Source organism: Mus caroli, chromosome 9 (genome assembly GCF_900094665.2).
Source record: "Mus caroli chromosome 9, CAROLI_EIJ_v1.1, whole genome shotgun sequence".
NCBI lineage: Eukaryota > Metazoa > Chordata > Mammalia > Rodentia > Muridae > Mus > Mus caroli.
The window spans coordinates 76,556,806-76,572,904 of NC_034578.1; the positions used below are offsets into that span (position 1 = coordinate 76,556,806).

The 16,099-nt window shown below is 37.5% G+C and overlaps 1 protein-coding gene across 3 annotated transcripts in view; it reads right to left on the reverse strand.

Moving 5' to 3' along the window:
• Positions 1-16,099, reverse strand: part of Col12a1 (collagen type XII alpha 1 chain) — a 119,874-nt gene that overhangs the window by 22,481 nt on the left and 81,294 nt on the right. For all 3 annotated transcript variants that reach the window (XM_021172385.2, XM_021172383.2, XM_029481914.1), the window contains exons 44-51: positions 14,820-14,959; positions 13,075-13,198; positions 12,789-12,932; positions 10,926-11,090; positions 10,154-10,192; positions 9,917-10,055; positions 7,795-7,937; positions 6,423-6,532 (exon numbers count right to left, since the gene is read on the reverse strand). In XM_021172385.2, coding sequence (XP_021028044.1) covers positions 6,423-6,532; positions 7,795-7,937; positions 9,917-10,055; positions 10,154-10,192; positions 10,926-11,090; positions 12,789-12,932; positions 13,075-13,198; positions 14,820-14,959 — 1,004 coding nt within the window. The remainder of the gene's footprint in view (positions 1-6,422; positions 6,533-7,794; positions 7,938-9,916; positions 10,056-10,153; positions 10,193-10,925; positions 11,091-12,788; positions 12,933-13,074; positions 13,199-14,819; positions 14,960-16,099) is intronic.

Here is a 16,099-nt window from a genome sequence, read left to right on the forward strand (position 1 = left end):
AGGGCCAAGGGGTGGGGGTGGGTGGGTGGGGGACTGGGGGGGGGAGTGTATTGGGGACTTTTTGGATAGCATTGGAAATGTAATTGAGGAAAATAAAAAAAAAGAGTCTTGGGTTAAAAAGTCCAAGAACTTAGGTTTTAAAATCATATGAAACTTTACTAGACACTGACTGCATTTCAGAGTCTGTCACCCATGTACATGGGTAAAATTTCATATTTCCCCTCTGTGTACTCTCACTGAGACAAATAGAGAGGATGCAGTGCATGAAAGAATTTTGTAAACTGTAAAACAATGATCTAAACAGACAATAGTAGACCACTAATATATTTCATTCAATGCAAAGGAGCTGTAGATATCTTCCACAAAGGTCAATTCTGATTCATTCACCACCATCTCTTCACTATGTATCGGACAGCTTTCTCTAACATAGAAAGAGCTAGCACATCATCGATAGTCAAACCCAGAAATCAACACAACTCAAGATTTATTTAAAGAAAGGAACACCTATTGATTGTGTTGCATCTGCTAAAATGGGGGACATTAGGAAATCTATTGGTACAGAAATTCAGCAAAACACTTGTATTGAAGCAAGGAAAAGAATGATTGGGACAAAGTGTTGGCTTCACACTTAGACTCATGGATCCCACTATCTCAGCACAAATACTTAAGCAAGAACTTGATGGTTACTATGAAAAGTTTGACAGACAGATGAAAAAGAGCGGAAGTACTGCTCTGAAGCAGGTAGAATGGGAAGAATTTCTAAAGGTTTATTTTAAAACTAAATATTTTTTCCTACAAGGAGCCATCACTGAAGGACTGGCTCATAACATCTGTGATAAATAAGAATTTCATGTTTTTATATACAAGTGATTCATAGCTTACTAAAAATAAAGTTTAAACATCCGTGAGATAATCAACTAGCACTGATCTCAGGAACATCGCATAAGCATTCCCAGGATATTTAGTATCTAATAAATAATTTTAAGAAATTTATTGGTTCTTATGAACAACCACACAAACAAATGTTCACAAGGGTTATTTCAAAATCAAAAGGATTTTAATTTGTATCATTCAAAATACACTCATCTTTCACTGCGAACCATAAGTCAGCACATCCTGAGAATACATTTCGCTCTAATTTCTTCACTCCTCTTACTGCATTTTAAACATATGCAAATTACATTTCATTGCTGATTCTTGATCCGTAGCTCACTGGCCAAAGAATTCAGGATTATGATTGCCTGCATTGGGCCTGAAGAAGATTGGCCTGTCTTCAGTCAAGCATGGATAGGGAGGACTCACAGGACCAGAGCCTACCCTGCTTAAAAGCTGCTGGCTACTTGTAGACTTGGGGGTAGGGCAGGAGTTGTCTTCAATATATGCCACATGTGAGTATTCCAGGCCACAACGGATACTTTGAAGCTCATGGTCACACAAACAGTTCTAGTTTAACTCAACTGATCTCAAGATAAAACACAAGGACATGAGTGTGAGAAAGGGATTTGTGAAGAGGAGCTGGACTGGTGGGAGCAGGAGGGAGAAAAGAGAGTGAGAGGTGAAAGTGACCCAGATGGCATTATATACATATATGAAATTGTCAAGAAGAAAACTTATAAGAGTTATAAGTCAGTCAGCCACATGTCCTTATGGATTAAGTTATATAATTGGGTGGGGAGAGTTACTGGAGAGATAGCTCAATTGTTAAGAATACTTGCTGCTTTTCTAAAGGACCTAATTTCCTTCCTGGACACCCTAATGATGGCTAACAACCACCTGTAATTCTAGTTCAATAGAATCCGACACCCTTTTCTGGCCTCTTTGAGCACCTTCCATGCATGCAATACTCATACTCACAGGTAAATACGCATATGCACAAATTAAATTAAATTAAATAGTAAAATATGTTAAATAGGAAAAAGAAAGGAAATGAAAACAATAGAGTATGAAGAAAATAAAGTTCTCTATGGTCTGCTACAGCCTACCACAGACAAAGGTTACCCTCTGACTTAATCAAAAAAGTTTCTCTTCGAAGTGAATGAAGGTGAATGAACAAGATGCTGAGAACAAAGGATGGTTGAGGGCTCCGCCCTAAATAAGACATTTGCACCACTCCCTTAAAGCTCAGAGAGTCCCATGGTAGAAGAGGCAGAAAGAATGTACGACCCAGGAGATAAAGAGCAGAGCTACAAAAGCTAAGCGGGGCACGGTCACGGGCAATCCTGCACTCACAACAGTGTGTCCACTGGCACTGCGCCCAAAGATGTAAGCCCCTCCTAAACTTCAACTATGAGTAAGGAACAAGATCCCAGCACCTGGCACTTACTGTTGATCTAATGGCCACCACCAGTCTGATGGTTACTTCTAAACTTAAAGTCATACAAATGGCCCAAATTAAACTCTGATGAGCACTAAACTAAACAAAAGTTAGTAAAAATGGGAAAAAACTGGAAAAACAGGGAATATATATATGTATTTATGTGTATATAATTTCATACACATATATTAAATTTCATAATATATGTATATGTTCATATGAAATTTAATATATATAATTGTCAAACAAAAATTATTAATAAAAAAAGAAGACAAAAATAAGTGAACATAGAGAATTTGGGTAAAGAGAGAGCCAATGAAAAGAAAGAAATATGAAAAATATGAACACTTCTCTAGGAAAACAAACAGTACAAGGAAGGTAATGCCAAGAAAAATTTATCTTCATTTGCAATAATTAATTACTATCAGTAAAGATCTCTCAAAGTACTACTCTTTTGGCTTAAATAAAATGGATGGTTCCATGAAAATTGGGAATTTTAAAATAGCTACAAAATGTTTACAAGTTGTTCAGGAGATTAGATTCTTAGCATCTCCAGTAACCGTGAAAGAAAAATAAATTCATCCTTCTCAGCTTGCTATTCAATTGTAATTTTAAAAGCTTTATCAATGAGCCAAGGTTGTTCCTAAGAACGTTGCCAGAATCAACATCTCCTCCTGGATAAGGATGAGTCAAAGCCAATCATGTCCCCAAATTTTGCTTTCCCAAGGAGGAACTTATCTACTGCATTGCACCAAAATCTGCAAATGTTTAAGCAAGATATATTATACTACAGCACTTGGAATTGTTTTTATTCTCTGTGGCTGTGTTGCCATCTACATCACTGTTGGCTTCCACAGGCACAAGAGAGCTTCTTGTCTCTTTAAACTAGATTAGGAAAGCCCTTCTCCATCCGTATCAAGAATCTATAACTACCTATTCTATTGTGGGTGGATAGGAGAGGGTTGAATTGGAGGATTAAACAGAAGGGAAAAAGGGATGAAGGAGGAAATATGGGGAGAGACAGCTTAAACAATAGGACATCTGTGGGCTCATACAGAAACCAAATACAGTAGAAGCTTTCTATAACATATACATATGTAAAGTCTAGCAAAATGGCACATCAAATAACAGAAGAAATATCTCTTATCACCAAATAAAGCTTCCAGTACTGGTAATGGGTTATATCTAATCAAATGGTTGGCCAAAGGGGTCCTATGGGAACCCCCAAACAACTCCGGCTATTGTCAAGAATATTGGTGATTCTTCACAACTAACAACATGGTCTTATTGCTAAAGACAACTCCTAACTAACTGAGCATGAATCAAGCTGGTACCTACCTAGTGCCTTATGGAAAAGTTTTCTTGGTACTAGAAGGTACTTTGCACACTACCAGAGGAGAAAAGTAAAAACCAACCCAGCTTCAATCCCTTCTACCTATAATTATGATCTGGCTTCAAGATGGACTGGTGCAGTAGTGGCACAACGGTTTTTGGAGTAACCAACCAACATCTGTTCCATGAGAGAGAACCCTTACCCAACGCTGCTTGGGTGATTGAGAACCTAAAGCTAGATGACTTAAAGGAAAACAAAATACTACTACTCTGCTAAAGTAATGTAGCAATAAAATGACTTCTAATGACATTCTGCTATACACATAGATCTATGCCTTCCTTATCAGAGCAAGCTTCCTCCAACAGCAGATGAGAACAGCGGGGACCCACAGTCAGATATTACGAGTGGAATAAGAGACCTTATAACACTCAGCCCTAACTGGGATGTCTCTATCAAATCACTCCCCTCGAGGCTCAAGGAACTCTGAGGAAGAGGAGGCAGAAAGAGTTATAGCCAGAGGGAATGGAAGACATCCAGAAATCAAGGTCTTCTACACACAGTAGGGTTGGGACACATAAGAACTCACAAATACAAAAAAAAAAAAAAGCATATACACAGCTTATATGGCTATGCACTAGGTGGGGTCCTAGGGATGAAAGAAAAAGGGAACACACACAACCATTCCTAACTGAGAAGCCTTCTCCAATTGATAGTCACATGAAAAAAGAAACTCAGTTGTATCCAAGAGTCTTACTAGGGAAACAACCCAGTCTTAAGAATAACCCCCAAGCTCAGCAACAGAAAGTGAACTCAAAGGCATCTTTGAAGGTGCTGTGTCCCATAATGTTAAGTAAGAGGTTTGGGGGGGGTTGTTTTGTTGGTTTGGGTTGGGTTGCATATTTTTCTACCTTTCAGATCCTTTGTGTATATATTATGGCTTCCAGTTTGGGGTTTTTATGAAATCTCTGGTTATGTGAATGTGTGTGTGTGTGTGTGTGTGTGTGTGTGTGTGTGTGTGTGTGTGTGTCTGCATCTATATGCATTTCTTATGCTTTTTCTTTGGCTCTTTTTTGTTTTGTTTTGCTGCTTTGTCATATTCTAATCTGTTTGCTTTTAATCTTATTTTTCTTTTTCCTCTTAGATGCCTAATTGTTTTCTTTCTTTCTTTTTTTTATTTTATTTATTTATTTTTTGTGTGTGTGTGTTTTTGAGACAGGGTTTCTCTGTATAGCCCTGGCTGACGGGAACTCACTCTGTAGACCAGGCTGGCCTCGAANTCAGAAATCCGCCTGCCTCTGCCTCCCAAGTGCTGGGATTAAAGGCATGCACCACCACTGCCCGGCTGCCTAATTGTTTTCTATCAACAAAAATAGAAATGGTGTCAATCCAGATGGGAAGGAAGGTGGGGAGGAGTTGGGAGGAGGAAGGGGACAGGAAACTGTAATCAGAATAAAGTGTATGAGAAAATTCTATTTTCACTAAAAGAAAAGAGAAATTCTCAAGGAACTAATAATTTTTGTATACTGAGGGGAAAGGGGAATCTAATTCATAAACTGGAAAGCATATGGAAATAAATTAAGCATACCCAAGAGCATTAAGCAGGAAGAGGCTGCATTGACCTATGCAAGCAAGAGAAAGGCTCTTCAGTTTCACTTGGGGATCATATTGAACTAGGAAGGTGTGGTTTTGTGTATGTGGCTTGTCTTTTACCATGCCATACATAGGGAAATTATATATAATCAATTTAAAAATTTGTATTTCTGTTAGCACAATCTCATATGTGAAAAATAGCATTAAAAATGTATTCCTAAACTAGATTGTTCCTTTTGTTTCTGATATATCCTGTCTCAATACTGTACTTTGCCAATTGATTGTCCCTTAGAAAGCTGAACGTTTCAATAATCCTCTGGACACTGACAAAAACTCAAGATCTCCAAGAATGAGAAACCACCTTAAATATCTCTTACAAGTTTAATGTGGTTATTTAGAAAACTGTATTAAAAGAATGGTGTTTTAGACTTTGTGTTCATGTAATAATCTATTACATATCTACCTTAATTATTCCTTCAGTTATTGTTAATTCTTATTAATAAATTCTTATTCTCCAGTTTGCTTGCATCATGTAATGTTTTAATAGGCAAGCACATAAAATGTTTGTTCTCTATAAAATGATAATATGACCAATTAAAATACAATCCATTAAATTATTAAGTTTGTTAAAATAAATGGCAGAAATGTTTTCAGTAAAGTGGTAAATAGAGTGGCTAGAGAGGTGGGTCAAAGGTTAATGGCACTTGCTATTCTTCCAGGGGACTTGAGTTCCCGGCTTCCAGGTCAGGAGGCATAGAACTGCCTGTAACTCCTGCTCCAGAGGGATCTAACACCTCATCAGGGCTGTAAATGCAGCCTCACATATACAGCATAAATTTACACAGACAAACACATACATATAAATACCAATATATCTTAAAATGGAAAAAATGGTAAGCAGAAAATCAGGCAAGTTTCATTACATATATAAATATATATAAATACAAATATATACATAACCATTGTTTCAAACTTTGGAAAATATAGTGAAAATATACCAAAATGCTAGTGGAATTTACTGTTTTATTCAAATTTTATCTTGTAACTTAAGCAAATTATTTAAAATAAAAGTAAAAGGCATAACTAGAATTCTAATTTAGCTTAAACACAATAAAATAATTAAGTTTTGGTTTCAATTCATACTCTTATTCTAAAAATAAGACTCAGATAATCTTACATTTTTACCTTATGAAAGCTTCCATAAAATAATGTCTTCACTTCATCTGTGTCAAATGTCACAGTTTGTACCTCGCCTCTTGTATCCTTATTAAAGAAAGATAGTGTCTTGCTAGAAGCTGCAATCAAGATAAGATCATTGTTAAACTTCTATACACATAACATGCTTTTTATTCAAAGTATACAAATAGTTCTTGTTGGAGAAATTGAAAAAAAATTCAATATCTACCAGGGAAGATGTGCCCACTGGTATAGAGGTGGCACAATTATGATAAAGTCACCCCAGTGACTTTCTGCTTGAATCCAAGGCTCACTGCATGGGAAGGATTTCAGGCCTGGAACCGAATACCTGGTAAGGATCCCAGAGCTGAGGATGCCATAGGCCAGAGTCAGAGGAGGATCTACTTCTATTCTTTTATAAATGAACATGCTATCGGACTACCTTCTGAATACTGGTCCATAGCCATATTTGACGCTGCTTTCAGTCTTTGTCTAAGGAGCTTCTTACTGCTGCAGGCAGAGGTTAACTCTGAAACTCATAACTAGCTAAAGTACCAAGAATAAGTGACGCTGGAGCATTCAGCCCTAACCAAAACATCTACATCACTGCTTCCAAGACTCAGGGAACACTGAAGAAGCGGGGCAAAAACAATATAAGTACAAACGTATGGAGAGATGTGCTGCAAAAACAAGTGTCTCCTAAGTATGGCATGGCAATTGCACTCTTGAGCTCACTGTGGTGGTGGTTACATGCACAGTGCCTGCACAAGATGGGGATCGTGAGTCCATTATCTTTTCAACATGGATAGAGGAGGACTCATGAGGCCATGAACAACTGTTGCCGCCAATTAATGGCTGTTGATGGAGGAAGGCATCATTGTCTTCAGTGGTGTAACCACTAAAATGTTGCCCAGAGTCCAATGAATAACTTCCCACACGTTCTCCTGTATGCAACCCCCATTAAACTCAGTGCTTCGCCAAAAAAAAAAAAAAAAAAAATCAAAAGAGTAAGGGAGCTTTGCAGAGAGAAGAAAGATTTCAGCAGGGAAGAAAAGAGAGATGAGAGGGCATGATGAAGGTGAACAGGACTAAGATTAAATACAGTACAATTGTCAAAGAATGAGTAAGTTAATTTTTAAAACTAAATAAATGAGAAAAAAAAGCAAGAATTGTTTCAATTGCAAGTAGATGCAATTTGAATATTTGTTGGCATGTTATTTTAATAAACTTCAACTGAAAACATGTACCAAGTAAATATATATATATATATATATATATATATATATGCATATAAATATATTTTCAGAAGATTTCTAAAGATATAAGGAAAAACATGATCAAAACTATGCATATGCCTTAAAATAAAATAAAGTCTCCTTACGATCTGCAATCACTCCAACTTGTGGTCTGTAGTCTCTGTCTGTAATTTGCCAAATTGCAAAGGGGTCAGTAGGAGTTTCTGGGAGAAGTCTAAACAATAATATAATCGTGTATGAAGGGGGGAGTCCATTTGGATGCAGTTCTCTGTTTTGGATAAAACAAAATAAGCAATAAATGGGATTATTCATCAGAGACTATTTTGAACTTTTACACAGTAATATCATTATAGGTAGTGTTAGGACCTAATTACAGTCATCAAGCCTCATAGCAGAAGGAGAAAACCTTATGAAACACGTCAAAGAATCAAACACAAATCCATTACTTGGGATTTGATCAATTTACAAGTTTGGAAAACTTTCAATTAATCATTATCTTCCTATCCACAACTAATATTTTCTAGACACACAGAAGCACCAATTTTAAAGTAAGAAACACTATAACTATAGATATAATATTAAGAGATTAAAGTCTTACAATACATACTTAATTTCCAGTGATAGGGATATGATAATGTAGATAAAATGGCTTAAAGTTTTCATTTCTCTCTTGGCCTCACAGTAGTTCCTACACCTCTAAATTCCTCCCTTGAAATCAAGTAAAGCACATCAATAAACTTACAGATTCCCCTAAAGAGGACCAATGGGAAATGTTTAGGCCACGTACATATGCAAACAATTAGAAACGAAACAGAGATGGGATTCAACTAAAGGAAAATGAGTTTTGGCTCTAACGACATGAGACAAATATTTCCATCTCTTGTGTCCTTCTAGCACTGTGTGAACTGCTGTTCTGGGAGAATGTTTGAAGGAGAAATAATGTGTTTCTGTATAACACTGCATGACGCTTTCTCCCTGGAGGTAGGACAAAGGCCTGGAGGGGAACTCCTGGGAAAAATGAAGACACAGGATGTCTCTGGAGGCTGTATGTCCTGATGCCATATCATCAACATGCTTGGTGTGATACGCTCTTGCTCCCCAGGGCATAAGCTATGAGAAAGCTACCATGAGGCCTTTTATGTGGTTAAGAGCTGTCTTTTAATGTTCTGATTTAAAAAATATTGATTTTCTCCCTATATTATCCTCATCTCTCTCATTTAGCCTATTTTTCTCCTTCCTCAGTAAAACAACAAAGATCTAATTACATTTACTCTTCTTTCCTTCTAGTCAAAACTTGTGAGTTCTGTAGAGAGAAGAGGCTGCCATCATTTAAAATCATATCTTGAGGTGACTGGAAAAATTAAATATTCAGTAATGTTGACCACTAGAAAATCTAGCATACTGAACCATTGTAACTAAGCATAAAAGATGTAGGCATTTATAATGGGTCAAACCATGCTATGGACTCCTCCTTAAAACAAATTAGCTTTGGTTTTAGAATTAGGTTTCCACTGGCTTTCCTCTGTGTATTTCAATTTTCAGACATTATTTTCTGACCCTCCCCTAACTCTCTGGACAATTTGTTTTTTCTTGTCCTTTCTCCCCTGGAGTTGCCAAACACATACTTTTCAACATAAAATGGTTTTCATTTTAATGAATAAGAAACATTATTTTTTTGTTATCATACCCAGGTACAAACTTTCATAAAATAAAATATATCTAGTGCTACCCAACAGACTGCTGAAGTATCAGCCAACATAAACGACCCTCAGCCTGTCTGATGGTGGGCAAGTGTAGCTCTGCAGCCCTTCCTTTTCTGAAGTCTGAAACATGAGATAGAATGTCTGCTCTCATCTCTCACTTACTCCACCCAGGTCTTCTACACCACAGGGGTGAAATGTTCAAAATAATGCTCTGCCTTCCTGTTTTAACAACCTTCCTTAGAAGAAGAGAGTAAACTAAAGCCCCAGCCTACAGCTCAATAGGCTGTCCTATTATCCACCTTGCCATTAGCAGACTGAGAGGCTTGAATCTTGGAATAACAATTCATGGGTACCAGTGTTCTACATGCACGCTGTTACATAATCCTAGGAAGATAATTAAGATGTCTTTAGGAAAGCAAACTAGATTATCCACAGGGAGTCTTCTGACAACTCTTAAGTTCCAAGATTCCGGGCAATCAGCAGCAAGTCTAAGAGCCTCTTGTCTACTCTAAGAAAAAAGAAGCGCCCCCATTTTCACACTTACGCTGTGGGCTGATTGATAAAGGCATTCTTCTGAAGTCTGTAGGCTGAATAGCTGGGGAAAGATCCGGATTCCAAAGAGACTCCTTGGACAGAGGCAAAATTCTTTTCTGTCAGGTTGTAAGCTTCAAGCATCTTAAAGCCTTGACATCAAAGAAGAAAATATTAAATGAGTACATTGCAATTACATTGTTGTGAATATCTTGAAATAAATTAGCCAAAGGCTACACAAATGTCTTACCTGGTGATGTGTAGCCATCCAGATAGATGAGAGGGCAACCTGGAACATGCAACGTTCTTTAAGTATGTGTCACCAATATGAATTACATAGATGCACAGAAAGTAGCAATGCATGTGTACAAAGCAGAGTTTTTAATATAGTATTTAATTGCTGAAAATAATACACGTATAGTGTTTCCATTATCTAAAGCACAAGAACTGTCGCTCATGGTTTAAGAGAAGGACATTCATTTGATCTATGTTTAGTATCTGTGGCTCAAAGCTGAATTTGAAATCTTAACATTAAAAAAAAAAATCTCAAGCCTAGACTAAGGACATGGGTCAGTGGTAGAGAAGCAGCCTGGCATATGCCAGGTCCTAGGTTCAATATCTAGCACTATAGAAAAAGAAAGCAAATAAATAAAAGTAAAAGGCCAGTCTTCTCATTGTTCTCTTGGGGTACAAGCCAACAAGATACCAGTTGATTATAAAAGGAAACCACCTCACTGAAGTTCTCTCAAATATACAATTCAAATGCTGTAGACATTGTGCTGGTAAGAAAGGGAGAGATTAAAATTATTTTCCCACATGGGGTTTATTACATCTTTAAAGCTAAAAATGGACTTCTGGCAAGAACCCGTTTAGGCTGATCTCAAAAGAGCAATGATTCATCAGTTTCGAGAGATTTCCCAGAATCTATGTATGCCCTGGGTGTGATCCCACATGGTATGGATAACTGCCTATAAGCAGTCATTTCTCAATGAGGCCGTGGCTTTGGGCTGAGCAGGACTTACTTGAAGTGGCAGTTTCACAAACAAACGTGATCAGATTGTCCTCGATCTTCTCAAACGATTCAAAGTCATCCACGATGAATACATGCCTCTCGCTGGGCTTGCTGGCAATGTTGGCAAGCTCATTGTAGTCCACATCAGCCACACCAACCACAAATACACTGAACCCTGCCGAGTGCATTGACAAGGGAATCACATAGCCTCTTTCCGTAGATTGTTATTTATAAAACCCAACATGAAAGCATCATAAACCAGGAAATACATCATAAATCATACTGTATTTCCTCAGCATGGACAGCAAATCCTTTTATTTGACGCAAACTCCTCTAAGAGAAGAATGTGTACTCTATAATGATTATAAGCCTCTTCAGTGTCATCCCACTTTCTGACTTATAAAATTCAATTCACTGGGTCTTCTCAACTGACACCTCAACAATTAAAACACAAAGCTTTTAATAGTAGGAAGACTGTTCAGTATACATTGTCTTCCACAAATCCACAATTCACACACAAAAGTCCAACAGTTCCGTTAACAACTTAAAGCTGTTTTTAAGTTTTAAATATGAATTCTTAAAACTGATTTATTTTTGATCATCAAACTTGTGCTCAAGCGCTTTGACCACCTTTAAAATAGATCCTACAGCTCTTACTGAAAAACAAACATTCTACTCTTTAAGTAAATGTAAGTAGTTTTATTCAAACTGCTCTATTTGACATCATAACAAACAGGCTATCTAAGGACATTTACAGACATAAGCATTTGCATGTGCATTGCATTTTTATCATCAGTTCACCTGTTTCATTAAGTAAGGTAACCAAGGCTCAGAATGAGATGTGCTACATGCTCTCTGAATGTTTATCCATGGTACTCATGGGGCCTGAGTGTCGATGAAGGCCAATAACTAGAGAAGAACCCATTAGAAGAGAAAAGAAGCTTTAAGGGAGGGCATGGAGAGAGTAACAGAACACATGTGATATGAAAGTAGACGAAGGAATACCAGGCATGGAAGGAAACAAACAGGGATGGAGTATGAGGAAAAGGGAGAGAGTAGTCAGTTGGATAGGGGCAATCAAAATGAACTATGTATGAGAATTTCATAAGGAAAACTATTATCTTATATGATAATTTAAAATTAAAGATAAAAGAAAATGAAATGACTTCACACTCAGCACAACCTACAATTACAACCACATAACTCCATATGAACTGATGTTCTAGTTAACAAAGTCATCTACCATTGAGTACAGCAGAGCACACGTCGGATAGATTACTTTCTAAATTATGCCCGCCTAAGGCCCTGCTTGAGCCAATGGCAGGAGAGATGATGTTAATACAAGTCCTAGAAAAGCCTACTTTCATCTCTAATAAGGCTGAACAATAAGTCAACAGAGCCATGTTACCAAGGGGCTTCTACAATGCCTGCTTGGCAAAGTCATCCCCAGCACCATCTCCCAGAGACTGGCATAATTCTTATTTGCAGACTGCCTCCTGACCATCTTCACTCAGTCTGCATCTGCAAGGAGGAGCTATGGCAGGAAAAAGCCAATGATGTTCCTTGCATAGGTATTAAAATCAAGACTCATTGTGCTATAGCAAGAAGTCCGGCAGTATATTATAGGAGTGTTCCATAATCATAGCTTTCTATACTCTTCCATCCTCTGTGGAGAGAGTCAGGCGACAGCCCTAATTCACATCTCATGCAAAGAGTATGCGTCATTTTTCAGGAATTAGCAATCTATTCCATAATTAAATGGAAATTATAGTTATAAAGTGTACGGTGAAACAAAATTTGGCTCTTTTATTATCATTCTTACATACTTAAAGCATGAATTCTTATACACCATGAAGTCCATGTTTGTGCTTACCTGACTGCTGGATGACAAAGGCTGCCTTCTTCACCTCATCCTGCGACCGGCCATCTGTGACCACAACCAGCACCTTCGGGACATTCTTTCTCATGCCGCTCTCCCAGGTCAAGACCTTCTCCTTGATAAATGTGAGGGCCTTGCCTGCAGAGTGTGGTATGAGCACTTTAGTGTCACTTCAGTGAGAACTATCCATTTACCATGCCCAGGTGACAAAGATGTGACTATTAGACCAACCTGCCTACTCTAAAAAAAGGAGGCCCACACCAATGCTGCCACAGGGTACCTGTTCTTGTGTTTCCTCCTCTGTAGCGAATGTTCTGGAGGGCTCCGAGGGCTAGAGCTTTATCGTTGTATGTGTTCAGCTTGAATTCAGACTTGACCTCATCACTGTACTGCACAAAAGAAACCTGAAAGAAAATAAGTTTAGAGGCAAGTGTCAGACATCCAGTTGGATCTCAGTTTTCCAGTGGCTCCTCTGATGGCAAAGTGGGATCTTGGATGTAACAAGATATTTTAATGCCTAATAATGTAACCATGGCTGTTGTAATCTCATTACATTTTCTAATTTCTAATCTCCAGTGAAACTATCATCATTTAAATTAATACCAAAATCAGGCATGGTGGCGCACGCCTTTAATCCCAGCACTTGGGAGGCAGAGGCAGGCGAATTTCTGAGTTCGAGGCCAGCCTGGTCTACAGAGTGAGTTCCAGAACAGCCAGGGCTACACAGAGAAACCCTGTCTTGAGAAAAATAAATAAATAAAAAATAAAAATAAAAATAAATAATTAATTAACACCAAAAATATTTATATGTGCTTTTCTCCAAAATGTAAAATGAGATGGGTCAACCAGCATAATGGTGAGATGCCAGTGTCAGAAACAAGAACAAAACCATCCTGATTCATGGGCAGTTGGCTCTCAGCCACCTCCTTTTCATAGATGTAATTCATTATTCATAGTAAATAAAAATGTCATAGTATCATCATAATTACTACTCCTGACAAAACAGTATGATTTACATGAAAGTGTGATTTAGTGCTATGTAGTCAAGATTCACTGGGCTCAAGTCCTAATTCTGTCTAACTATAGCTGTATAACACTGGGCAGTCCCTACTTTTCTGGATGTTGGTTTCTTTATCAACAAGGTCAGGATAACTGTATTTACCTTGTAAAATTGCTTTAAGGATTGATAATCATGTGATCTAGTGAACCCAATAAACTGTAATAGCTATTGTTTTCAGAAATTAAAAAAAAAGTAGCCAATAATAGCTTGATGCCTTTCTCAAAGGAGTTTGGAACATCACCTACAAGGCTTTAGAGAACTGTGGAGTGTGGATGTTCATCTTTTCATGGGTATCCTGGGAAGAGTGGAGAAGGCTCTTTGTTTTGTGACGGATTACAATTAAATGATTAATTACTCTTTGATGTTTCCTGTAGAAACATAAACTTCTCTAAGCTCCTACTCAAGTACAAAAGAAAACAGACTGGAAGTGATTCCACAGTAATAGAATTGGTAATTACCATCTTAGAAAAACAAACTAACTCTCCTTTGGGTCACTAATGGATATGCTTCTGGCTGGGATAATGTATACAATGTAATAACAGTGTAGACACACACCCTTTCCAACCACTATTCTTATGTTAAGGGCATGATATGACAACACACTTAATGTGCAGAACTTTGGATGGCCTTTCATGGAATGCGCTTTGTTGGAAGTTTCAAGTAGAATCTTAGAGTTAGACTGTCCTAAGTTCTCCAACAGGAACATCATCTGGACAGAGAAGAAAGCTAAAGGATTATGTATTTTACTACTTGTTTATTCCCAGTACCAAATTACTTCCCAAAGACACATGTAACAGACATAGCAAACTGTGAAGTCAAAAAGAGAATTTCTATCAAAATGAGTTTCTACTTTAATAGTGAGTGGAAAGGAAACCATATAAATTACAAATAAGAAACAGTAGACACTACAAATAATAGAATAGCAGGACATGATAAAATAAAGTCACTAGTGATGCAATGCTCACCTGAATCCCAGCAGGGTTGACTTCATCAAAGGCCCCCACAGTATTAAAGATAAATTTTACAACTTTGTTAAAATTGTCATCTCCAATACTCCAAGAGGCATCCGTCAAGAACACAATATCTGCCTTGGCCCCTTTGCATACTGAAAAAAAAAGAAAGAAAGAAAACCCAAATCTCCTTAATTTTCTCATCATGTGACACTCCGTACTTAAAAAGCATCTAAAACCTTACTACTCTCAGTATGGCTACATGGTGAATCAGGAAGCAACGTGGCCTCCTCAGCCAGGCCAGGATCCTGAGTTAGAAACAGTAAGATGTCCAGATGGCTCAAATGTACAAGAAAGTTGAAAAGGCCTGTTCTAAGTGACCTCAGCTTTAGTTCTGGGAACATACTGGTTAAATTCATTATTCAGTGATAGCCTCTTGCCACATGTAATCCCTCAAGCTACCTCAAACAATAAATGAAGGGAATCAACTGAAAAGCATCAATATTGAAAATTAAAGGAAGGCCATCAGCAGGTTGAGAGATTTGCAATATAATTATCAAATATTTAGGACAAATAAAATATTTTCTTTGCTTTGAAATTGGACCATCAGAATAATATGTAAGGAAAGAAGAAATAAGATAACTATCTTTGACTTGACTCATTTTGCAACCTAAAAGAACACTTTCTAGGGCAATGTTTAGAAAACCTGAGTTCATTCAAACTTAATACTTAGCATGTACAAGTATAACTTCAAGAGCAAACTGGAAGATAAACTCTGAGCTGTGTGTGGTGACAATGTGTGGATGGAGCTTCAAGCACTGCCATGGATGCCCCAATCTGGTTATGAGAGCAAGCACTAGCTGGGAATGAGAAGGGTAGGAGTGGGGGCCCCTGAAAACTGTGCTTCCGGCTCAAGTTGTTACGAACCTGAGACTTCAAGAGGAAACAAAGGCTGCTTTTTAAAATTTTTAACATGTTCTAAGCCATGATTCTTTCAGCAAACTAATTTAAATAAAGCTCTTAGTTTATTCTCTAAATAATACTCTTTAAATTTTTAATTTTAGTTACACAGCACTTTTAATAAGATTACAACCAGTTATATCCTTATACTATGAAAGAAAAACACTTTGAACATTGAAATGTTTTCTAAAAATCAAAGTGTGAAAAAAGAATAAACCATATTATTTTGCTTAAACTGGGCTTGATGCAACACAAAGAAGAGGAGGAGGAGGAGAAAGAAAAGGAAAGGAAAGGAGAGGAGAGGAGAGGAGAGGAGAGGGGAGGGGAGGGGAGGG